This window comes from Micromys minutus (assembly GCF_963924665.1).
Source record: "Micromys minutus genome assembly, chromosome: 27".
Classification (NCBI taxonomy): domain Eukaryota; kingdom Metazoa; phylum Chordata; class Mammalia; order Rodentia; family Muridae; genus Micromys; species Micromys minutus.
In genome coordinates this window covers 33,059,573-33,084,932 of record NC_137962.1, presented here as the reverse complement: position 1 = coordinate 33,084,932, position 25,360 = coordinate 33,059,573, and the positions used below count along the sequence as shown (strand labels likewise).

Sequence of the window (25,360 nt, the reverse complement as noted above, 5' to 3'; positions counted from 1 at the left end):
AACCCGCATATTTCACACAATCCTCAGTGACATGATCATCCCCAGTCGGTCCTCGAACTGGGCAGTACAACATAGTAGGGGGTCTTATTCTGTCCCACCCAAAGGCAGGGACCTGATGCACTGTTTATAGCTCTAACCACAAAAGACAGCTGAGGGGGGGTCAGTGTCTTGGTGGGACCTGACCTAGCCTCTACTACTGTGCACTCAAAACAGTGGCCTCTGTTACAGGTGGGCAGGTGGGTCCCTGGCTGGAAGCCATCAGACCTCTGTGGTCCAGCCAGGTGATGCTGGCCTTCCCTTTCTCTTGTTTGGTTCTCTTTCTCCTGAAAGCAGACAAGGGGATGCAGGAATCCAGGAGGGGGTGGTGGCGGTCTCTCTGGGTCCTACGTGCTGACTGTGAGGCCCGGACTATGGTCCCACATTTCAAACAGAAGCTTGGCTCTCAGTGAACAGAGCCCAGACTGCTGGGCCACCCTGTAGCTAGCTGTGCCTGGGGTGTCAGAATGTAGATAAGTCTCTGTTAGGAATACCCTTCAGACCTGTGGCCAATCACAGCCCCAGAAGTCATCCCTGGGCTGAGAGGGGAGTCTCAGAAAGCCCCTAACCCATCTGTATCCTCTCATCCTCCCCTCCACCCTCTGCTGTTTGCCCTTGGTCCTTCTCTCTTTTGTCCTGCCTCCCTTGGAGGGAAGAGGGTGCTCACTCTGTCTAGAGTGAAGAAGCAGAGAAAGGGCGTGGTTTGGTATTAAAGCGATCACAAAACTCTGGGCTTCATCTCCACCACTGTGAAAATAAGGAACGCATGAATGATTAACTAATTGCTTACAATAAAGACAAAACGTAGTGCTGGGGAGATGGCTCCAGTTGGTGAAGTGCCAGCCACAGAAGCATGAGGATTCAAGTTCAAGCCCCAGAACCCATTCAAAAAAGGTTGGGCAAGGTTGGCACGCGCTTGTAATTCCAGAGCTGGGGAGGTGGAGACAGGGATATTCCTGGTGTTTGCTCAAGGTCAGGCTGAAAAAGAAAGGTGGAAAGAAACTGAGGTAGGTACCTGACATCAACCTGTGCCCTCTACACATAACCCTCTGCCACATGTGCACACACATGTAAACGCACACACACACACACACACACACACACACACATATACAGAGTAGAGGGGCTCCAGCCACAGTCTCAGCTAGCAATGCAGGGCTAGTTCACAACTTCCTTCAAGGATTCACTGGTCTCTAGGCCCAGGCTTGCCCACTTGTAAGAGGGGACAGTTCAGGATGGAGCAATGGAAATCCCCACTGTCTCTGACTCTAAGTCTTTCAGGTCGCATCCTTGCCCCTTAGTCACTAGACCAAGTTCTGTTTGTTGTGTGCATTCTGTGACAGTCCTGGGAGCAACACGTCTGGGCCGGAGAGGTGAGTTTTAGGTGCACAGAGCTTGCTTTGCTTCCTGCCTCAACTTGTACAGAAAGAAATCCACCTTCTTCCTCTGTAGAAAGGGAAACAGCCTGAAGCAAGCAAGGCAGTGTGTCACTGTGACCATAGCCAGAGGGAGGCATTAGGAAGAGACCCCCTGCAGGTCTTGCAGATCCAAAGCTGCAGAATCTCTGTGTCATAGGGCAACAGCAGGATACTGGAGAGGAGTCCAGTGAGGATCCAGTGTAGAAGATAGCGCAGCAGAAGCCAGAGGCCTTGAACCAAACCAATGACTCATTGTAATGAACCTTTGCAAGTAAAGAGGTGTGGACAAAAAAAAAAAAAAAAAAAAAAAAAAAAAAAAAAAAAAAAGCTGTGTGTATCACACACTAAAGCTTCCCTGATGAGACTTTTGTTTGTTGGGCAGTTCATTTTGCTTTCTATTTTTATTTATTTTCTTTTGAGGGGGAGGTTTCAAGGGCGGAGGGTGGGTAAGAAGGGATGGGGAGATGAGTGGGACTGGAGCACACGATGTGACATTCACAAGGAATCAATAAAAAGTTAAATAAAAAAGGAAGAAAGGAAGAGACCCCTTTGCCAGGCTGCTGCCATTCCATGGGGGCCAAGAGTCTCTGCATCAGGACAGCAGGAACAGCTGACAGCCAGGGCAGGGATCCTCTGTGACCACTCGCCCATGCATCTTGCCTCAAGGAAGTAGGGCTGAGCCTGGTATGGTGCCATCTGGTCACTCATGGACTTGAGGAGTATCTGTTGGGTACTGGGGCTCTCACTCCTACCAATTCTCAGAATCCTTCTTGGAAGAGCTGTCTGCTGAGTTGCCTTTGTGCTCACTAAATCCCAGTCCCTGAGCTGGCAGGAGATTGTGTTCCACCAGAGCAATCACTTATGAGGGATACATGATGGAGCCGGTTCCCTCTTTTACAGGTGGGCGTGGCTAGGCTCAGAGAGAGGCGTGGCTAGGATATACTTGAGTCCCATGAAGCTTGGGTCACCTAAGAGACAGCTCTGGGATCTTAGAGATGCCCCAGAAAGACATCATCAAGTCAACTGGCACTCAGGACAGGAAAGCCTCTGGTGAAAGGCACAAACTAAAGAAGCAAGCCCTGGTTACGGAGGCTGGACACCCTGGGGCTGTGAGGTTCCAGGGATCTCAGCAACAGGTTGAAAAGGTCCAGGGGTCAATACAGAAGGAACTGGTGGTGGTCGGGGGGGGGGAAGAAGAACCCTCTGAGAAGTTGGAACCTAACAGTAGAGTTGTCCCATAGACACTGGGAGTCACTGTGTGATGGTCACATTCCTCTGGAGGAGAATGTGCAGTCATTGTAGGGAGAGATCCTTGGGGAAGTTGGTGGGAGTCAGGCCTTCCTTGGCTTGCAGAGTCCTCACTGTGCCATGGGCAGGGTACTTGGCAGTTGGAAAACCAACTGTGGCTGGGACAGGCAATAGCAGCATCTGGGGCCAGCGACTGGCAGAAGTAAGACAGAAAGAAGTGAGCAGCACGTGCTCTCATGCCTGACTCCTGCTCTGTCTGCCATGCCCTCCCTGGCATCTGCCTGGTGCCCGAGAACCACATTCCAGCTCTGACAGCCCTTAGGAATGAGGGGGTAGCCCAAGGTTACGGATCTATCCAGTTGCTCAACTTAGGCTTTAAACAAGAGGAGGCTCTGACTAAGCATTCTGTCCCCTTTATCCTCTCCCCTCCCTACTCCAGTTCTTCCCTGACTCCTCGGCCTCCCCCAGATCTTGACGGAATGTCTGTGGGTTGGGCGGGGCAGAAACCATAATCCCCACTTTATAGGCAGGAAAGGTGAAGCCCAGGCCACTTCCCCACCCCCTCCCAACACACTATCAAGTCTACACCAGGAAGGACTAGGGTGAAAGCAGGTGACCCAGCCCTGAAGCTAAGCACGGATCTTCTCAATGCTTACATCACCCTAGAAGAACCTGCAGACTTGACCCTCCCCCCACTATTAACTGAATGGTAGGATCAGGAAGGACCAAGAGTGTCCTGCACTTTAGGACAAGGCTTCTGGGCCCTATAGCCTTCTGGGTTAAGGGTCTAAATTCTATCTGGTTTATTTAATGAGCACTTTCTGAACATCCGGCTTGCTGCTGCCAGAACAAGTGACCAGAGGCAGTGTGGGGAAGGTTGTCACTTGTTGGGCTATCTGCTCTGAACTAGAATGCCTGTAGCTCCACTGGGTGGGTACTGGGAGCAGACCTATGATAATGAGGGAAGTCAGTTCGCAGTTTTTATTAACCATAGGAAGGAGGCTAGAGGCAAGAGCCTGGTTCCTAAGTGACTGCAGCCTGGGCTGGCTATATCCAGAGTGTGACTTCTACTTTTTTTTTTTTCTTCTCATTGCTCAACTAGTAGCTTCCTGTAATTGTTTAAGTCAGTGTATGTTTTGTTCATCTGGAAACATTTTAACTCACACAATAGATTTCTAGAATCTTCTTGGTTTACATTTACAACACAATCTAACAAAAGATGAAAATATGACTTTCCAATTAATAGTTGCTAAAAAATGATTTCTATTCTTCTAGTGCTAGGAACTGGACCTACGTCCTCTTGAATATGGATCTCCTGCTTGGCCCCTGAACTGTTTAGGATCCTCTAGCCTCACCTCCTTAAATGTGAAGAACATCTGAATTCCCAGGTCTGGCTTAAACAGCTTCCTTTGTAAAGTAAACAAACAAACAAACAGATGCTGGTGGCTCATTTTGACCATGGCTACTCTGCCCTGAAAGGACAGCTGTTTCCAAGTTCATCTAACCCACTGCTTATATAGTTCAATATTTGACTGTGATATTTCAGCTTCCAGTAGTGGTAGAAACAGCACTTAAAGATGTGTGTCTCTTTGTCCAGTTCTTCAGGGTAAACTCCTAGATGCCGGTGTCAAAAAAGTTACACATTTGTAGAATTCTGAACTTATCTAGTTTGTTAAATGGCAGTGAAGAAATGTGGTCCTGCTTTATGCTCTTAATGAGTGTGTAGCTTCTCAGCTCTCATAACAGCTACATCTCATGTGTGTGTGTGTGTGTGTGTGTGTACACATACATGAGTTTTACTGAGGATTATTTGTTTGGATAAAGGGTTTTGTTATGGAGCCCTGGCTGTCCTGGACCTCTATAGAGAGCAAGCTGGCCTTGAACTAACAGAAATCCACCTGCCTCCCCAAGTGCTACAATTAAAGGCATGGACCTCTGTGCCTACTCTGTTTCCGGGGACATGGCACCTAGGCTCTCCAGCCTGGTAGGTAATCATCCTATCTAGAATTATATCCACAGTCCTTTTAATGTTTAAACTTTAAGATTTTGAGGCAGGGTCTTACTAAGTTTTACAGGCTGGTCTTGAACCTGTGGTTGTTTTGCCTCAGCTTCTCGGGTACCTGGCTCTCTATCATTCTTTTTCTCCTTTGTCAATCTAGAGATGAATGGTATTTCATGTATTTTTCTATTAAGTTTTTAAGTCTCATTTTCTTCTTGAGGGACGGTATCACTGTGTAGCCCAGGCAGGCCTTGAACTCCAGATCCTTGTTTCTGTTTCTTGGGTGCTGACATTACCAGTTTATGTCATGTGACCTGTGTGTGTACTTTCATTTCAACCGTTATTTTTTGACAATTTTTTAATATACTGACCAGTCTTCACAAGTTTCCTGCTTTGTTGTTGTAGTGAGAATACTTAATCCAAGGGAGGAAGGATTAATCTTGACTCGTGCTTTGAGAGGATACAGTGTGAGTGGTCCCAGTCTGAGTGCATTGTACAGGCAGCTAAGAGAGCTTGGGCCAGGCTAGTTCCATAAAGTATACCTACAATAAGCTTCCCCTACTGAGGCCTTACTTCCTAAAGATTTAGGATTTTCCTAAATCCATAAGCGGCTGGGGACTAAGGATTTACATAGGGGAGCCTGTGGGGGACATCTCACTTCCAAACCTTCTTACTGGGCAGCTGCCACAGAAGTTTGTCAGGTCCTATGGAACAAATACAGGTAGGTAAGTCTCTGAGGGACCTTGGGTGAACCAGAGATTTTCATCTTGCTTGCAGTCCTTGGGCAGAATGTTCAGAGAATACAACAGTCAGAGCCAAGGAGGAACTGTCCTGTGCGTCCCAGGCTGGCCACAGGTGGATCCTGAATGCTCTGGTACCTGATCTGCCAGGAAAGTTGTGCAAGAGTGGTGTGATTGATACGGGCTAATCAACCACTTTTAAAATTAGACTTGAGGGCTGTTACACAGGAGGAAATTCATGCCCTGTACCGCAAATAATTCATGCCTGGTCAAAAGTTCACGGCTGGGGAAGTCATAGGCTGTTTTGCTAAATAAAGTGTCAGAGCTGGGGTCTGGGAAGGAGTGCTGGTTGATGGCCGAGGCGTGGCCATTCCACTCACGGACTCCCAGCAGTTACACTGAGACGTTTGTGTTAGCTGCCAGTTCAGAGTCTTCTCTTTCCTTAAGCAATGATGCTCCTTGCATTTTTGTCCTGTCTTATCTACTCAGCCTCAAGCGATGGTCACAAGAGACCAGTGTGACCATCCTCCCTGTCCCTCAAGCCTCCCCGTGAACCCTGCCTGGTCTCAGTTGCATTATTTGAATTTGCCTCACCCCTAAGTTCAAAGCAGCTCAGTGCATAGATGAGCAGGAGCTCAAACACATGCTAATGTACAGTCAAAGATCACAGATGTGGGGAAATCATACAGACTGTCGCCAGCACCCGAATGTAGTTTGCTTTAAGATGCAAGCACATCAGTACAAGGAAACCTATGAATTTTCTGATTATTATTCCAACACCCAGAGGCAAGCACTCTTCTGAATTTGGCTTTTAGCATTCCCGTGCTCTAAAAAAAAATGGTATTAATAAAGCAGAACACTACTAAATGGTATTGTGCCAAATGTATCCATTATAGCCTTTTCTCTCGACCGTGTGACATTTAATGTTGATGTCTGTAAAAGTGAATTTATTTTTATTACCAGAGTATTTTAGTGGGAAACTCGTTTGTCAATTCTCCCGCAGATGACATTTTGATTGCTTTTCTTCCAACTCCCACCTCCACTAGGAGGGAAGATGAAATGAACATTCTTTTCCTTGCACAGCTGGGTACTCTGCTCCAGGGTACATAACCTGAGGGAAATTGCTGAGTTGCACGATATCTTTATCTACTAGAAATTTGTAAATGGCCCAAGTTATTGAATGCATTGCATCCCTTCCTGCAGGTCATAAAAGCTTGTCTTGTCTACAAACCTACGCTTTTACCCGTCTTGGCGTCAGTTTTCAGTGTTCTCCGTTACACAGCTCCCCGCTGCTTTCCATTTGCTCATGTAAACCCCAGTGAATGGAAGCCTGCCTGCTGCTCAACAACGGTTTGCTTCACCTACAGTCCTAGATACTTGCCAGCCTGAGTAACAGCCAGGCTCTGTCTTCCTCCCCAAACCGGTCCACTCAACAGATTTCTTACCTCAGGCATTTGGGACTCTGTCCTGTCTGGTTCTCGCACAGGTCCCAATCCCAGCTCCACAGTGCTCTGACTTCTAACCCTATCCTCCTACGTGCTCCTTTTGAATCCCATAGCCATTTCTACACATCTCCCACCTTGGCTTTGTCTTGGCGACTGTCAGTTATGAAAGTGCTGTCCTCAATCACTATGGGTTTATTTCCCCCTGGCCTCCCCACCAGCCTCATTTATGGATATGTGTTCTCTAGCAAAGTGTCCGAGAGAGACGGCAGACTGGACATAACCTTATATTGCAAACATTAGTCCTGCTTCACTCCTTGCCCCAGGATAGCACTAGGGAAGCCTACAGGCTGTTGACAGCTGAACTTAGGGTACCATTGTCACACCTAATCTGTCAGGGCAGCCACTGATTCCCCTGTGCTCTTACACAGCATTTTCTTTCTTTCTGCTCTAGTGTTCCTCCTACTGCTGGCTTCTTGCTTTTTTAATCTTTTCATAAGCCAGACTGAGCTGGAGAGGACCATCTTTGGTGTTGCCTGAAGGAGATTCCTGAGGCTACTGGGACCCTATGTCTGGTGAGGTCTCATGGCTAAGGTTAGGAAGAGATCCCTGGAGCTTACTTTTTTTTTTTTTTTTTTAAAGTCAGGATCTATGTGGACCAGGCTGGCTCTGAACTCACTGAAATCCTCCTGTCTCTGCCTCCCAAGTGCTGAGACTAAAGGCTTATGCCACCAAGTCTGGCCCCTGTGACCTTCTTGAACTCTACTAGGGGAGGATTCTAAGCCTTCCCACCAGACATTGCATATGCTAAGTAGCACTGTTACCACTATGTCCCCAGCCTTTAGTGTGTCTGTGTGTATGTACATGTATATATATATACATATATATATATAAAATAAATAAATAAATAAATATATATATATATACATACATATATATTTATTTTAATCCCTTTTAGAGAGGGTCTTTCTATATACCCTCTAAACTTAGACTTGAGGATCTTTTATCTATGGCCTCTGATGGCTGGGATTACACACCTATGCCACAATGCTCAGGTTTTATTTTAAAAACATGATACACTGGGGTGGTCAGATGGCTCATAGGAAGTGTCTGTGGCATAAACATATGGGTCTAGTTTGGATCCTTAGCATTATGTAAAATCCTGGTATGTCCTACAACTTTAATGCTGGGTGGGCAGAGAAAGGGAGATTCTCTAGAACAGTCTAGGCAATCGATGAGAGCAGAGGTTGAATGCTTGCTTCTTTCTAACACACACACACACACACACACACACACACACACACACACACGCACGCACACACGCACACGAGCTCTCGAACACATTACCAGTTTATGTGCCATTCTTTTTTTTTTTTTTTGTTTTTTTTTTTTTTTTTTTTTTTGTGTATATGAGTACACTGTAGCTGTCTTCAGACACATCAGAAGAAAGCATTGGATCCCATTACAGATGGTTGTGAGCCACCATGTGGTTGCTGGGATTTGAACTCAGGACCTCTGGAAGAGCAGCCAGTGCTCTTAACCACTGAGCCATCTCTCCAGCTCCCTGTGCCATTCTTTTGTTAGGGCAAATACTAGTGACTATACTATTCCAATTTTAGTATGTGTACCACTAAAGTGAACACACACAATTTTTAATTTCCATTCTCCTGCCTCAGCCCCTTGAGAAGCTGGGTTATATAGCTAGGCACCACCAAAGTTTTCTTTCAAGGAACTCTCTAGGAAATAGTTATTAATCTTAGTTTTGCCAGATCTCTCAGATTCCAAGGACTATTAGAAATGGGATTGCAGGGAGAAGCTGAAGCTATGATCTATAGGTTTGTCCCTGAAGAGATCACACAGGACCTGTTGACATTGTTCTTGGTATTTCTATGCTTGTATCAAAAGGGATTCCTGGAGAGGCCTGGGGCTGTCATCCAGGCAGCAGATGTTTCTGATGTACTATTCCCTAAGCCATGGCTGTGCAGGTAATGAGGAACAGTTGCCACCCATTTCTGCAGAGTCAAAGTAGAGTTGGGTAGCTACTGAAGTCTATAGGGAACTGCAGAAGTCTTTATTCTTAAAGAATGGGAATGAAGTTGAGATACAGAGTACTGGACCATTCTCCCTGCTCTGAGTACTGAGGACAAGTCTGGCATACAAGGGGGCTATGCCATGTAAGGTCCTTTAGTGTTTTTTTTCTTGCATCCACCAAGTGTTAAACCAACACCACTTGTCAATATGTCTAGAAGCCTGGATCTTGGGAATATAATCAGGGCCTTGGTTAAACAGGGAGATGATATCAAAGTCAAAGGCAGAAAAAAGAGAGAGAGAGAGAGAGAGAGAGAGAGAGAGAGAGAGAGAGAGAGAGACAGAGACAGCAGTGATTAATGTTTCTCAGTAGTAAAGTTGTCACTACCAGTGTTACACTAAAGTTCCGGCCTAATTTGTCAGCCTCTCACCCTTAAGTCTAAGACCAAAGAAATTTACGTCAATCACATAAGTGATTTTAAGTAGCTACGCTACACAGCAAAAAGCGAAAGTAAGCTTACAACATAGTCTACAGAACCCAATATATAAAGTATCATTTAATGTAAAATTATAATTAACATTTTCATATTAAACGTTTGGATCTTGCATGTATCTTACGATTAAAGCACACTACTGCGGACTTAGAAGCACGCGAGAGCCGGCAAGATGAATTCTTCATGTCTCCGTGCCTATTTGTTCTTTAGCTGAATCCCCGGGCGGATCCGCCATCGCCCCAGACATGCTCCGGTGGTAGTTGCTTCCTTCACTTTACTGTGCTGTGTTTGCTGATCCGTGGTCAATGCCCTGGAGAAGAGGCCTGGACCACACCACAGCAGGAGAGGCTTTCCACCTTCCCGCCTGCCCGCCCCGCAGCTGGGTCCGTATCGTGCTTTGCTCTTTCTGGTTCTCTGCACTTGCTAGTCGGCTGCGAGCAAACTAAGGCCGACTCGGACCCCAGACGCACTCTGCCCCGAAATTCATGGCGGGCAACCCACCCCGGGGATCAGAGGCCGGGATCTAGCGGCCTCGGTCCGTGCCGCTCGACATGAGCGCCCGAACAGCTACATGAAGATCTGCCTTCTTCCCTGAACAACAGCCACGTACACGTCCTTGCGTCGCCTTTTCACGGCGTCAAGCCCAGCCCGAAAGGAAGGCGGGACTTCCGGAATCGCCGAGTCACAACTTCCGGACGGAGGCGGAAGCGCCTCTCCGGTCTACGCTCCGGAGTCCTGGTATCTCTGAGGGGCCAACCGGGTACAGAAGAGGGCCGCTGGAGTTGGGCCGGCCGCTCTGGGGTGTCAGGATTGCGGATCTGAGGGATGAGGAGCGGCCATGGCCAGCGACGGGGCCAGGAAGCAGTTCTGGAAGCGCAGCAACAGCAAGGTCCCGGGCAGGTGGGTGTGACGGGGAGGGCCGGGTCGGGGTCAGGGGTCAGAGGTCAGGTGGCCCTGCTGTCCTGTTGGAGTAGGAGTCTGGGGAAGGGAACCTGGGCTTCCAAGGAGACTGTTGGACGATGTGAGGGTCTCGGGGAGTGGGGGTCGGCGATAGGAGTGTGGGGTCTGGAAGGTGACAGTCGCCGTACCTAGGAGCAAGAAGGATGAGAAGCTGTCCAAGTGCCTCCAGAGCCTGTCAGGTTCTCTCCTACGAAACTCCTTGGCTCCTTGGGGAAACTGGAAGGAACTGACCCATGTCATGCCCTGGAGAGTTTGCTGGAGTCAGGAAACTGGCCAGGGAGAGGCAGCACCTGCAGAGGAGGTTGGTCTCTGCAGGGTGTGTGGTGGTTAGACCACTTGGATTTTCTTCTCTCATTCCTCTTGTGGGCTGCTGCTTTTACTTTGAGCATGGAAGCGCCTTGCTAATTTCTTTAGTCCCACCTAATGACTTCTAGACACCAGTCTTCTGACAGCAATAGGAAACAAAGAATGATAATAAAAATACCTGGGTGCAGTCTGGAAACTATCGAGCTCCAGGGTCCTTCTGTGATTGGTTTTTGGCCTGATGCTTCTCTAGGCCTCAGGGAATGAAGAGAGCGTACCCGGAAAATACCTAAGATCAAGTCATTCACTGACTACACTATATTTCAGAAAAGTCCGTCTCAAGATTTCAAATGTAGTTTATTCTATTCCCAAACCAGAGTCTGACATATGAAATTTAAGATCCAAAATTAGCCACCTTTTCAGCTCCAAAGATTTTGACATTAAAGTAACCTAAGTAGAACCATTCATAACCACAGAAAATGGTCTGTCTTCCTGCTCTTCATAAGAGACCATTGTGTGAGTGTTAACATTGTAAACGTTGACATCACTGTACTCAACCACAAAATGTGCTTTTCAGAGTGGTTGGGGGTTAGCAGAGGTTACTGACTGCTGGGCCACAGTGACTTGGAAGATAGAAGTCCTCAGGGGTGCCCAGACACTACACACACACTACACTACCAGGACTGGACTTGATTGAATAGTTAACTTCTATAACAACTAAGATGAGTGTAAGATGCTGGACTAAGAGTGAGTTGCAGGTCCTACTGTGACAGGAACAAGCATGTAGAGCCTAGAGCCAGATAAACAGAAGCATGTGACAGTGTGACTTCTGTTGCTGCCTTTACATTTTGAAACTTGGTTCCCCGTATGTATGAACTGTAATTTATTGTTAAGTCAAGTGAGATATAAAAAGTAATAGGAGTTGTAGAATTCAGTGACCCTTTCCATCAAATACAGTCTCTTGATAGTGATGTTTTTTGTTTTTTGAGATAGTGTCTCATTTATAGTGCAGGCTGGCCTTGAGCTTCTGATCCCCTTGCCTCCTTCTCCCAATTAGACAAGTGGGTCACTACACCTGGTGTGGTAGTTTGTCTTTGTACTGGCCTAAGCAGTGACATCCTTAATACTTGAACTGTGTCTGTGATTGTGACCTTGCTTTGAAGTAGGGTCTTTGTGGACATTATTTGGCAATGGGGAGGTCCTCATTCAGTCTCTGGTTCCCATAAGAACATGGAAAACTTTATATACAGAGAGAGAGAGAGAGAGAGAGAGAGAGAGAGAGAGAGAGAGAGAGGGAGAGGGAGGATGTGTTTACAAGTCAAAACTGGGATTTCTGGCAACCAGGAGAAGCTAGATGTGGTGGGAAATGGCCCTCACTGACAGCACCACCTGCTGACATCTTGGTTTCATGAGCCAAGAATGGAAATATTTCCACCTCTTTAGGCTACTATGGATGTCACAAGAAACTGACACCGTCCCAGTCTTTGCTGTGAGCCCACATTACCAAAGACAGACTTCTTTCCTCTCAGCTTTGTGGCTGTTTTGTATATCAGGTACTTTTGAGAACAGCTCCTAAGGTACAGAGCTGATGAGGAGTCTTGTGACTTGCTGGAGGATACTGCTGAGGACTGGACAGGGGAGGGGCTGGGCCCTGACGAGAGCCTGTGCAGCCTCTGTGCTGCCCTTGTGCCCTGGAGCTCTCCCATGTGGTAGTGTTTCTGATTTTGGTGACAGTCTGGAAGTCTCCCAGAAGGAGAATGTGCAAAGGTATGCCCCATTCCTTCCTGAGTTGTTCAGTGCCCACATTCTGGGTTTTTACTTGTATAGGAAAGTGCCAGCAGAGGTCTAGGCCAGGCTCCCAGGGTCTTGGCTACTCTTCAAGTGGGCCTCATGATTGTTGTCTTCAACCAGGGAAGCCGTGTGTGTGTGTGTGTGTGTGTGTGTGTGTGACCAAAGAGTCTTACCTCTGAGTTCCAGACAGTGAGGGAGTTTTGTATAGCAGGACCCTTTTCAATTCCTTGATGGTGAAGATGATGGATGGAGTTCCATCAAGGTCCTGGTGTTTGCCATACACTGTTCTTGGTGTTCCACTGATCTGTTGTCTATTAGGAGTCTGCCATTTGTAAACCATGGCTTTGTCTTCTAGGCAACACTCAGCAAGGTAGGGTGGGTTAAAGCCCTTGGCTGTTTCTCTAGAAATGCTTGTTACACACATGTAACCTTGTCACACCTTTGTAACCTGGCCACTGCTCAGATTTTTAGCCCCAACTTCTACTCGTTCTTTTGAACTGTGTCCTTTGCAGTGTTAGTGGCTTTTGCTTCTAGGACCTCCCACATCCCAGGCGGTACTTTCCATATACCCAGAAAACTGCATTTTCATGCCCTGTTTAGCTGACTGAATGTTGCTTCCCTCCTCAATTACGTTTCTACTCTTCACACTTCATCTGCAACCTGCTTCCTTAATGCCTTGCTGGTTCAACTGCAGCTCGGACTCAAGTACTCTTTCACGCACTGGCTTCTTCAGTTAGGCCACATGCCCTGCCTGTTTAGGAATTACCCTGCTCTCATCTTCATTGTGAAGGACTGAGAAATGGTGGTTGATCCCATATTAGCCTGGGTTGAGGAAAAGATTTGGCTAAGAGTTGTGTGAGAGATGGTCTTAAGGCCTCTCTTATGTGCACTTCTTGGCCTTTGTATGTATATTTAATGGAGTCTTTTTTTTAGAATTTTCTCTCTCTCTTTTTTTTTTTTTTTTGGATGAGCTAATGTATAGAAAGATTATATCTTCTACCAGGAGGGGGTATCTGAGTGGCTGTTAGCCATCTTGTCCTGTGATTTGTGTGATACTTTCAATTTATGCCATTCCTGAAGCCATTGGTTACTTACTGTATCTGTAATGGGATGGGACCAGTAGATCTGTGTGGCAGCCAAGAGAAGATTTGCTCGACCTATGTCTTAGTGAGGGTTTCTATTGCTGCAACACAATATCATGACCAAAAATAAGTTGGGGAGGAAGGGCTTATTTGGCTTATACTTCCATATCACTGTTCATTATCAAAGGAAGTCAAGACAGGAACTCAAGCAGGGCAGGAACCTGGAGGCATAAGCTGATGCAGAGGTCATGGAGAAATGCTTCCTACGGGCTTGTTCTCCATGGTTTGTTCAGCCTATTTTCTTGTAGACCCAGGACCACCAGCTTAGGGATGACACTGTCCACAATGGGCTGAGCCCTTCCACAATTAATCACTAATTAAGAAGATGTCCTATAGCCAGATCTTATGGAGGCCTTTTCTTAGTTGAGGTTCCTTCCTTTCAGAGAACTAGTTTGTGTCACATTGACACCGGACTATCTAGCACAGCCTAGCTCCATTCTTTCAGAAGACAGACAGACAGACAGGCAGACAGAGATAGAGACAGAGATAGAAATAGATAGATAGGTAGATAGAGCTAGATATCTCTTGGACTACCTGAGAGCTTGATAAGTTATTCATCCAGTTAATTTTTATTTAACTCATGCTATTTTCCAGGAACAAAATTGACTAAGATTTGTGCTCTGTCCTTGGAGAGCTGATTGTTGGAAGGTGGTAACCACTATCAAATCATTGTAAGGAAGGGGGGTGGATAGTTTAGAGCCACATGTAGCTGGAGGGTCTCATGGTGATACAGTGACTGGGCACCTCTCACTGAGGAAGTGCCTTCTGTGTACAGATCTATAGGCAGTGAGGGAAAGCCCTATGGGTAGCTGGAGGAAGAGGGCTCTAGGCAGTGGGATGGCAAGAGCCAGAGGCTCTGCTCCTTAAACAGGACTGGCATGTGAGGATAGGAAAAGGAGCAAGGTTGCTGTAGCTGAGGTGGTGGACAGGGTTATATGGTCAAAGCAAGGTATGGACTGTTACTCTTTCATTCTGAGTAGGTTAGAGTCTTCAGAGAACTTGAGTAGATGTGTGGCGGGGGCAGCCCTCTGTGTAACAGGTTTGCTTTGGTTGCTTTAATGAAGAGAGAAAGGCAGAGAGGAGAAGGGCAGAAGCAGGGAGACCATGTGGGAGGCTCTGGGGACACTTTCAGGTTGAGGACAGAAGTGGCGGCTATTGAATTGGGGAAGGCAGTAGGTAGGTAATAAAAATCAGAAGGCCTAGGTCCCTGTCTCTTGTGGGTCGATTCTTTCTGGAACCACTGATTCTGTTGACTCCTGAGGAGCTGTTGCTTTCGGCCATCATCACAGTTGGAATTCCTGCCACACTTAACTTTAAATGCCAAGACAGACTCCCACACATTGGGTTTGTGAACACAGGCAGCCTTTCAGTGTGGAGCTGATGCTTAATATTTTAGCATGGCTCTGCTTGAGTCCTGCTGACAGGAGTGCCTGATGCTGGGGTAGGCGCAGGATGGTATTTGGAAAGGCAATGTTGGCCAGAAAGGCCAAGTTCAGTTATGGTGAGGGCCTGCATTCTTGGGATAAGGCTGGGGCAGAGGGGCAGCCTTAGTGCTGGCTGTGCCCTGGAGAGCTTTCAGCCCTTACTGTTGGGGTCATGAAGTCTATGAGCAAATGAGACTGCTCAATAGGTCCGATTCAGTCTCAACTAAAGGGGGAGGAGTGCTGGGGATAATGGGGCCATTCACATGTGTATAAGCACCTTTGATGTGCCAGAGACTGACTGCTGGACAAGCAAATGTAGCCCATGGAGGCCAGCAGGGGTTAGGGTCAGTGCACATGTGATTATGCATGCTGCCTGAAGTTCTGTGAAGGTCATAATTTGGCATGTTGGCATAATACCAGGATCCTGCAAGGGGAAATGATCACTTCCTTTCCTAGGACATTCTGTTCAAGCTGGGACCTAGAAGTGCAGAAGGAGCCAGACTGTCCTCAGAAATGCAGGGTGGGCTGTAGGGGACACTTGTGGCTGAGGAGGAATGAGAGCAGCCATAGCAGACTGTACTGCAAAGGCTTTGGAGGCCTTTGAAGGCTGTGGAGAAGATCTGGGTCAGAATTCCAAGTCTTGAGAGTATTGAAGAGCTTTAAGCAGGGCATGGTGCTCAGCCTTGCAGAGCGGAAGGAGGAAGCAGGCAGGCTACGGGCTTTTGGAGAGGAGTAGACAGGGTCAAGGATCTGCCAAATGGAACTTGCACATTCACTGACAGCCTAGATGTCAGGGGTGGGCATGATTACTAGCCTGTGGCCTGGTAAGCAGAATCATGGTCCCAAAGGTCTGTGTCCCCATCCCTTGACCCTGTGAGTAAGCCATGTTACATGACAGGGGGAAGTCAAAGTGATCAACCAGTTGGCCTAGACTAGGGTTTAGTCCTGGCCTGTGGCGGGTCTAAGTGTAACCATGCGAACTTGTAAAAAGGTTGGAGAATGTGGTTCAGTGTGATTGGAACTTGGTCCACAGCTGTTGGCCTTGCACAGGGAGGATGGGGCCAGATGTCAAGAAATGTGCTGTCTTGACAAGCTTGGAGCAGCATTGTATGGAGAGTGGGAATGCTTTTCTTCTAACTGCAAGAAACTGATTCTGCCCATAACTAGAATGAGCAGAAGTGATTTCCCCCTTGAACTTCCAGCATAGAATGGTCCACATCTAGACTAGCCTGCTGATACCCAGGACCACCTTCTAACTTGTGCTCTACAGAGAGTATGGAGTGTGCTAAGGCAATCTAGTGAGGGGGAACTGCACGTGGTCCCCAGCACCTCCCTCAGCAGAGTCCTGCTCCTGACCATGGGCTGGTTATTCAGGTTAGCAGCTTTCAAAGTTGTCGGATAGTCACTGCAAAGTGCCGTTATTCTGGGTGCTGGAAGTGAGCAGGGACTCTTCTATTCTGTGTCCTTTTTGTCCAACCCTGGCATTAAACAGGTCTGCCTCTCTTGTCCTTGTTGCCCCCTGTTTTTAGAGATCTGTCTCCTGATTTGTAGCTTTGAAATGCTGTTTACCTTTGTGGTACCCACACTTGTATTTCTCAGCATCTTAGAAATCCTGAAATTTGCCTCCCTATAGAGATTGTGTTCAGAGGAGCGATTCTCTCGCTGTGGAGGGTCCCCCATGTGACTGGGGGTGTGTGGAGGCATTAGCAGGTGGTTCTGATGTGTATACAGTTTCGTTTCCTACCCCTCAGTGAGAACTTCACATTGCCCTGTCAGATGTCTCATTTCATCAGCACCATTGAAAATAAATGTGAGTCATATTTTCCCTTGCATATTTAATATAGCAAATCGATACTGGAATTAATTTTAAATGAAATCAAAACTAAGAAAAAAAATCCTGTGTGCTTGGGTGTAGCTCACAGGTAGAACATTTGCCTAGCTTGGCATATGTGAGGCCCTGGCATCTCTCAGGGCCAAACCCAGTAACCAAAGCCTCAGTGTTTTGATTTGGAATTATTTCTTATGTAGTTAATATACCATGAGGGCAGCAAGTAGATGCTCAGGTTCCCTGCTGTGTCCAGGGAAAAAGAGGATTGTGGCAAAGGGAATACAGAGACCTGCTCTGCTCTCTTCCCTGGATCTCCATGCTCCATCAGGACAAGAGCCATGGTAACATGCCATGGTTGTGGGCAGTTGAATGAATAAATGACCTTCTTCTGCAGCTTAGCAACCCTCCTCTCCCAGAGATCTATGACTGACTTCTCAGTACCTGCCATGTGGAGTCTTGCAGGCCATTCTGTGATAGGAGTCTAGCACCAGGAATCAAGCTTTCTGCTAGCAAGGGGCTGGCTGTAAGGACTTTACCTAGAAGTGGATGCTCCACTTGGCCTCTGGAGCAGCTGTGCCTGTGCTGTGGAGGTGGGAGTCCCAGAGCTGGTGACAGGGCTGTGGGATTGTTTACTTAGTAGACCAGTCCTCATAGTGGTTGGTGGGGCACAGGACTGTGGTTTCCCCTTCACAGATGAAGCTTGCTCAGAGCTCTGTGGCTTGTAAGCAGAGACTGGGTTTGAACTGGAGAAGTCACTACTCTGTGTCCGACTGTCATAGCACATGGCTTCTCATCTCTGTCCAGTCCTCTAGCTGTGCATCTCTAAAATGCTGACTCACCCCAGCCCACCGGAACTGGGCCCTCCAGGGATAGTTTATGCTCCCACCAGCTTCTCAGAGCCTTCAGGGTGTGCTGGGCTCCTCACCACCCGGAGCTCCAGAGCTGCTAGGGTGCATTTAGGCATGTCTTTGGGTTTGCTGAGTTAGGCAAGCTTCTTCTTTCAGGCTCATGTGGTGTGCAGATATGAGGTGTCACAGGGCCCGAGAGAGTGTGACCACTGTTTTTCCCATTCCTGTGGCTTGTCCTAGAGGCTGCTGTTGTGAGGACACTGGCCTTTCTGTTCTCCTTTTCTGAAATGCTGTTTCCTCTTTTCTTGGGATAGTATGGAGGTTCCACCTTCCCCTTTCCCTCCCAGAACAGGGCACCAATGTGGGTGCTCTCATGCAGTGAGCTCAGGGCTGAGAATGCTGCTGTGACTGAAGAGACAGTGTGGATGGAGCCTGGCGTTGCACTGAGTCCCTATGTGTGCTGTTCACTCTGCTGCAGTGAGGAAGCTGAGCCCAAGGCTGCTGCTCCTCTGTGAGCTGGCTGCACCATTGTGGGCATGCACATTCAGCCTAGAACCCTTCTCTACCTCATGTGAAGCGTCGGTCTATCCTACATTTCGTCCTGGGTGTACTTTCTTATTCTAGGATTCACCCTCTGAGAATGCACCCCAGTCCTGATGTGTGCACAGGGCTTTTCCAGCATGCTGATCTGCTCTCTTCCTCTACATCAGTGGTTCTCAACCTTCCCGGTGCTGCCACCCTTTGATACAGTTCCACACCTTGTAGTGATCCCCCAACCATAACATTATTTCATTTCCACTTCATACCTGTAAATATGCTACTGTTGTGAATCGTACTGTAAATATCTACTATGTGACTCCTCCCACAGGTTGGGAACTGCTCCTCTACACACACACTGTCTGCCTGAGCAGAGCTGTTCGCTAGCCAGATCTGAGTGACAGAGGTCCAGAAGCTGCTTTCGGCTTGTTCCCTTATATGTTTCTGTGCTGGTGTAAAAAAAAAAAAAAAAAACCCATCTTCTCTGAACATGTCTACTCCAAGGCCAGATGGATGATGTTAATCCCTGTCATCTGACTAGAGATGAGCTCTCACTGGGTGACAAGGGATGCTGGCTGTGGACATATGTGCAAGTAGAGAGGCAGGGCAAAGACCAGATAATGGAGAGGGGCAAGTCCATCGGTGTCACTGTGGACCTCAGTGCCAGCGACAGCTGCCTTTCCCAGCCTGGGGAGCTGCCTTGTTAGAACCTGTGATCTTGTGACTGAATTCTGGCCATTGCCCCTCAACTGTTCTTTGTGCTGTGTCCTAATGAATTGTCCACCTCACGAAGCAACCCAGCGGCACTTGTTTTTCTGGCCCCCTTTGGTGCTAACATTGGCTGCTGCTGGTGTGTGGTATTTGATGAGACTTTATTGAGCTGTGTCGTACAGAGCAGACAGTATTTTATGGTGTCCCTCAAGCAAAGACCAAGCTGGAGAACTTGATGTACTCTTCTGACTGGTAAAGACTGCTCTGGCCAAAGTCCTAATGTGGCACATACCTCAGAGCTTCTCTTTCTTTTTTGGGCATGTTCTCAGTGTCTTCAGCCTGTCCTGTCCCATACCAGCTCAATAGAGGAACCTCTGATTCTTGGGCTATGTTATCATTTCTTACTCTCTCATTTCCCCTATGAGCTGTCATTTTTTTTGGGGGGGGGGCAGTTTCAAGAGAGGGGTTTTCTGTGTATTCCTAGCTTTCCTGGAACTCACTGTGTAGATCAGGTTGGCCTTGAACTCATTTGCTTCTGCCTCCTAAATTCTGGGATTAAAGATGTGAGCCACTGATGCCTATCTGCCTGGCTGGCTGAATCCCTTCCCCCTCCCATCTCTCCTCCCTTCCTCCCTCCATCCCTCCCTCCCTCCCTCCCTCCCTCCCTCCCTTCCTCCCTGCCTCCCTTCCTTCCTTCCTTCTTACCTTTCTCTTCTTCCAAGCTGTCATTTTAATGGGGCTCACTTGTCCTGAAAAAGGCAAATTTTTCTAGCCCTCCAGGGGTCGAGATATCTGCTCTAGGTCACTCACCATTCCTTGGTTGTCTCTCTGCTGCCCTCTGTGGAGACTGCCTTGCTTGCATGGGAGTGAGAGCCTGTGCTATGTAACAGGGCTGCCACCTGTGGCCTCATTGATGCACTTGGCTTGCTTGCTGTCTGTTGATTAGCCCTTCCTACCTGCATTGTTCTGGGATCATCAAGCTCTGTGCAGGGTGGACAGTGGAGCATAACTAACAGCCCCTCTCTGTACACTCTGGCAGCCATGTAGTCTTTGTAAAGTTTTCTTTCTTCTGCTTTGATGGAATGTGAAGTTCCTGTTCTTTTCATGTGAAGCACCCTGATTTATTTGTTTATTTTTGGCCTGTGGTAACTCATTCTTCCTTCCTTCTGTATAGTGATATCATTTGCATATCATACGATTTACCCACTTAAAATGTTCACAAGTTAAACAAGTGTGTGTATGTGTGTGCACATGTGTGAGTATAGGTAAAACCATAACCTGTCTATGAAGAATAGAGGACAATGTTTGGGAGTCTGATCTCCTTCAATCTTGTGGACTCTGGGATTCAAGCTCAGGCCTACTTGTGTCTTACTCAAGGAGCCATCTTGCCAGCCAGACATTCAGGATTTTAAAATGCACATTAGGATTTTGTAATTATAACCACAATTGACTTCAGAATACTTTCATTTCCAGAAAGAGAAACCATATCTTATTATGCCCCACTTTCTACCCTTTCCCTGGAACCCTATAATCCACCCTGTCTCTGCGGGTGAGTCTTTATTTAGATGTTTCATGTACTGTAATCATGCAGCATATCTTAGTAACTGTTTGTTTGAGATAGGGCCTCATTGTGTATCCCAGGCTGGTTTTGACCTCAGCCTCTTGAGTCCTGTTTGACCTCCTTTTTGCTTAGTGTATATGTATTTCTAGACAGTTTTCCTGTATAGCTCTGGCTGTCCTAGGACTTTCTCTGGAGACCAGGCTGGCCTCGAACTCAGATCTACCTGCCTCTGAATGCTGGGATTAAAGGTGTGCACCACCACTGCCTAATTTGCTTGGCATATTTTTAAGACTTGTCTGTGCTATGGCTTGAGACAACGAGGTGTTCCTTGGTTTACAGTAGGATTCCATCCTGAAAGTGCACATAGCTCTGCAGCATGCCAGATCTCCTAGCCTAGTGGTGTAGTGCACTGTGCAATACCATGATCTCTGCTCTTGCTGTAGGGCTGGCCAGGAACTGGGGCTCACTGCTGCCGCACAGAGAAAAGATATCGTATCACTTACTGCAAGCCTGAGAAAAATCACAGTTCAAATTGTTAGGTGTGCTTTCTGCTTAGTATATATTGTTTTCATACCATTGTGAAATTTGGAAATTGTGCTGAGCCATCATAAGTTGGGGAGCATTTGTAATTTCCTCACTCCCTGCTTGAGACAGGGTCTGGATGACCTTGAACTCATTTCCTACCTTTGCCTCCTGATTGCTGGGGTTATAGGTAGGCAGCACAAGTGCTGTGTACTGGGTTTCTGTTTGGGTGCCAGGCACACAGACAAGCCCACTCTGCCACCCATCCGCAGCTGCACCCTGTGCACATTCTCGTTTCTGCTCCCAGGGTGAGGAACTTGAAGACCTGTTTTGAACTTTCCCAGCCGTTTAGTGTTGGCACTGGAACCCGGGCCGTTTGACTCTTGATGCTGAGAACAGGGTCAGACAACTGTAAGGTTTGGAGAAAAGACACTCTAGGCTGTGTATGAACTGAGTATCTATATACCCTTTCTCTCCCTTGACAAATAGCACATATCTAGTTTCATTCATTTTATGATTTAATATTCCAGTGTGGACATGTCACCCACATTGCCCTGTTCAAGTGACAGACTTTAGGCCCTTCCTACTTGTTGGCTGCTTGTTGTGTTGTGAGGTTTTCTCTTCATCAGATTGGTGTGACCTGCCTCTCTGAGAACTGCTGCACTTTGACCTTCTGGCTCAGTGAAGCAGTGCTTACAAGAGTCTGCCTCTTGTGACCCTAGAGCAGTGGTTCTCAGCCTGTGAGTTGCACGCTTTTATTTTTGGGGGTCAAATGACTTTTTCATAGGGGTTGTCTAAGACTATCGGAAAATGCACATTTACATTATGATTCATAGCAATAGCAAAGTCACAGTTACAAAGTAGCAATGAAAATAATTTTAAGGTTGGGGTTACCACACATGAGGATCTGTATTAAAGTGTCGCAGCATTGGGAAGGTTGAGAACCACTGTCCTAGCCTTGTTCCTTAGAAGACTAGTTAGAGATAGAAACCAACTGTCCAGACTACTATAGCCTTAGAGCACACAGGTGTCTCCTTGCCCTCAGGTCCTTTTCCCTGCTTCTAAATAGTCACTGTTCTGAGCTACACCTTCCTTCTCACGCATGCTGTACTGAGCTCCTTCAAAAGCTCCACTCTCCAGGTTCCTGCTCTGCTTAATTTCCTGCCCTGACTTCCCTCAGTGATGGACACTACCTGGATGTGTAAGATGAATCACCTTCCCAACCCCACCCCAGGTTGCTTTTGGTCATGGTGTTTATTATAGCAATAGAAAGGTAACTAAGACACATGTGATAGGAAGTATTTTTGCATTCAGGTACACATGCAAAAATGTCAAAGTTTTGCACCAACACTTACTAGTGACATGCGTTGTACATTAAATATGCATGGGTATTTTTAACTTGCTTTCACTGTTCTGTTGGTCAGTTACTCTCATTTCTGTCCATCACAGTTAGGACCTGGTCTGTCTGGTGTGGCTGGTACCTAGTCTGTGTTTACACTCACTCTGCTTCCTTTGCACTCATTCCTCAGTTTATAGGAAGCATCTAGGAGAGAGAGCCTGGAGCCTCTGCATGCTGGCGGCCACCTTTATCTGTTACTCAGTGCCTTGGTTTTGTGAGTGCTGGAGGTGTGGCTCCGTGGTAGGGAGTTGGCACAGCACACAGGAGGCCTCAACTCTGATACCCAGCCCTGCTAAGACTTTTTAATTTCCTGTGCAGTGTCACAGATTTTGCTGAGCTCTTTCCTTATGCACTTACCCAAGAGTTTTTGTGTCTCTGTGTCAGGAAGTGGCATTATGTCACATGTCCTTGCTTTTCACAAAGTATCCCTAGGGTCCTGTATAACTACAGAGTTTCGAAAGATGTATAATTTATTCAAAAGTGTATTCATGTACTTTTTTTTGGGGGGGGGGTGGGTCAGAGTACCCGCACACATACCTCTGCGGCATGCCCGTAGCCATGAATATTCTTACAGAAATGTTCCTTATCTGAGGTAAGTATGCATGTCACTTGCCAGTGCTTTTCAGTGGCTCCACTGAAGTCTGTCTTTCTTTTTTAGTAATGCTAGACCAAATAAATGCAATTTTAATAAGATCAAAGCGAGGCTCCTTTAAGTCTGAGCTTGAACTTTGTTGGAACGTTTTCTACTCAATAAACACAAGTGGGTTGCCTATGAAGAATTAATGAGTCTTCCCGCTCTGCTGGGAGGGAAAGGCCTGAAATCTTTGATAATGCTGCAGAGACTTTTATGGAAATGACATGCAAATATCGCCCTGCAGGCCAAGCTGCCTACTGTTTTGAATATAAATATATTGGGAATAGGAAGAAGCCTGTGGATGTTAGAGGCAAGAGAGATTGGCAGTTGTGACAGGTGCTATACGGTGTCACTTCCTGTATACACAGTGCTGTGTACTGGGTTTCTGTTTGGGTGCCAGGCACACAGACAAGCCCACTCTGCCACCCATCCGCAGCTGCACCCTGTGCACATTCTCGTTTCTGCCCCCAGGGTGAGGAACTTGAAGACCTGTTTTGAACTTTCCCAGCCGTTAAGTGTTGGCACTGGAACCCCGGGCCGTTTGACTCTTGATGCTGAGAACAGGGTCAGACACCTGTAAGGTTTGGAGAAAGGACACTGTAGGCTGTGTATGAACTGAGTATCTATATACCCTTTCTCTCCCTTGACAAATAGCACATATCTGATTCTCCTGGGTTCTGTAAAATTCAGATAATGCACAGAGCCCTGGGGGCTTGGTTCTTGCCCTGGGATGTTCTGGAAGTTACTGGGAGGACTGAGAGGTTGGGGCTGAACTAAGGCTTTTCACTTTTTTGTTTTCCTGTGGTCAGTGATGCTACAGGATGTTAGTTAAAATGCCTCAGTTGTGATGGGTTCTCAAGGACACTTCTTGGGACTAGTTAGGGTTTCCTCATAGAATAGTGCCTGGGCCTGAAGAGAGAAAACCCAGACAGTCAGGTGGAAGCTTTAGTATAACTAACTGCATCGACTCTTATACCCACCCCTGTATCTGCATCCCTCATACCCTGTATCTACACTCCTCATACCCTGTGTAACTGCACCCCTCATACCCCTGTATCTGCACCCCTCACACCCCTGTATCTGCACCCCTCATACCCCTGTATCTGCACCCCTCATACCCCTGTATCTGCACCCCTCATACCCCTGTATCTGTACCCCTCATACCCCTGTATCTGCACCCCTCATACCCCTGTATCTGCACCCCTCATACCCCTGTATCTGCACCCCTCATACCCCTGTATCTGCACCCCTCATAACCCCTGTATCTGTACCCCCTCATACCCCTGTATCTGCGCCCCTTATACCCCTGTATCTGCACCCCCTCATACCCCTGTATCTGCACCCCTCATACCCCTGTAACTGCACTCCTCATACCCCCTGTATCTGTACCCCCTCATACCCCCTGTATCTGTACCCCCTCATACCCCCTGTAACTGCACCCCTTCATACCCCTGTATCTGCACCCCTCATATCCCTGTATCTGCACCCCTCATACCCCTGTATCTGCACCCCTCATACCCCTGTATCTGCACCCCTCCTACCCCTGTATCTGCACCCCTCATACCCCTGTATCTGCACCCCTCATACCCCTGTATCTGCACCCCTCATACCCCTGTATCTGCACCCCTTATACCCCTGTATCTGCATCCCTCATACCCCTGTATCTGCACCCCTCATACCCCTGTATCTGCACCCCTCACACCCCTGTATCTGCACCCCTCATACCCCTGTATCTGCACCCCTCATACCCCTGTATCTGCACCCCTCATACCCCTGTATCTGTACCCCTCATACCCCTGTATCTGCACCCCTCATACCCCTGTATCTGCACCCCTCATACCCCTGTATCTGCACCCCTCATACCCCTGTATCTGCACCCCTCATAACCCCTGTATCTGTACCCCCTCATACCCCTGTATCTGCGCCCCTTATACCCCTGTATCTGCACCCCCTCATACCCCTGTATCTGCACCCCTCATACCCCTGTAACTGCACTCCTCATACCCCCTGTATCTGTACCCCCTCATACCCCCTGTATCTGTACCCCCTCATACCCCCTGTAACTGCACCCCTTCATACCCCTGTATCTGCACCCCTCATATCCCTGTATCTGCACCCCTCATACCCCTGTATCTGCACCCCTCATACCCCTGTATCTGCACCCCTCCTACCCCTGTATCTGCACCCCTCATACCCCTGTATCTGCACCCCTCATACCCCTGTATCTGCACCCCTCATACCCCTGTATCTGCACCCCTTATACCCCTGTATCTGCATCCCTCATACCCCTGTATC

General features: G+C 47.6%; 1 protein-coding gene across 1 annotated transcript in view; it reads left to right on the top strand.

Moving 5' to 3' along the window:
- Positions 1-10,115: 10,115 nt before the first annotated feature.
- Positions 10,116-25,360, top strand: part of TBC1D22A (TBC1 domain family member 22A) — a 269,910-nt gene continuing 254,665 nt past the window's right edge. Inside the window, exon 1 of the mRNA XM_080938816.1 lies at positions 10,116-10,305. Within this exon, the coding sequence (XP_080794942.1) occupies positions 10,244-10,305 (62 nt within the window). The 5' untranslated portion in view covers positions 10,116-10,243. The remainder of the gene's footprint in view (positions 10,306-25,360) is intronic.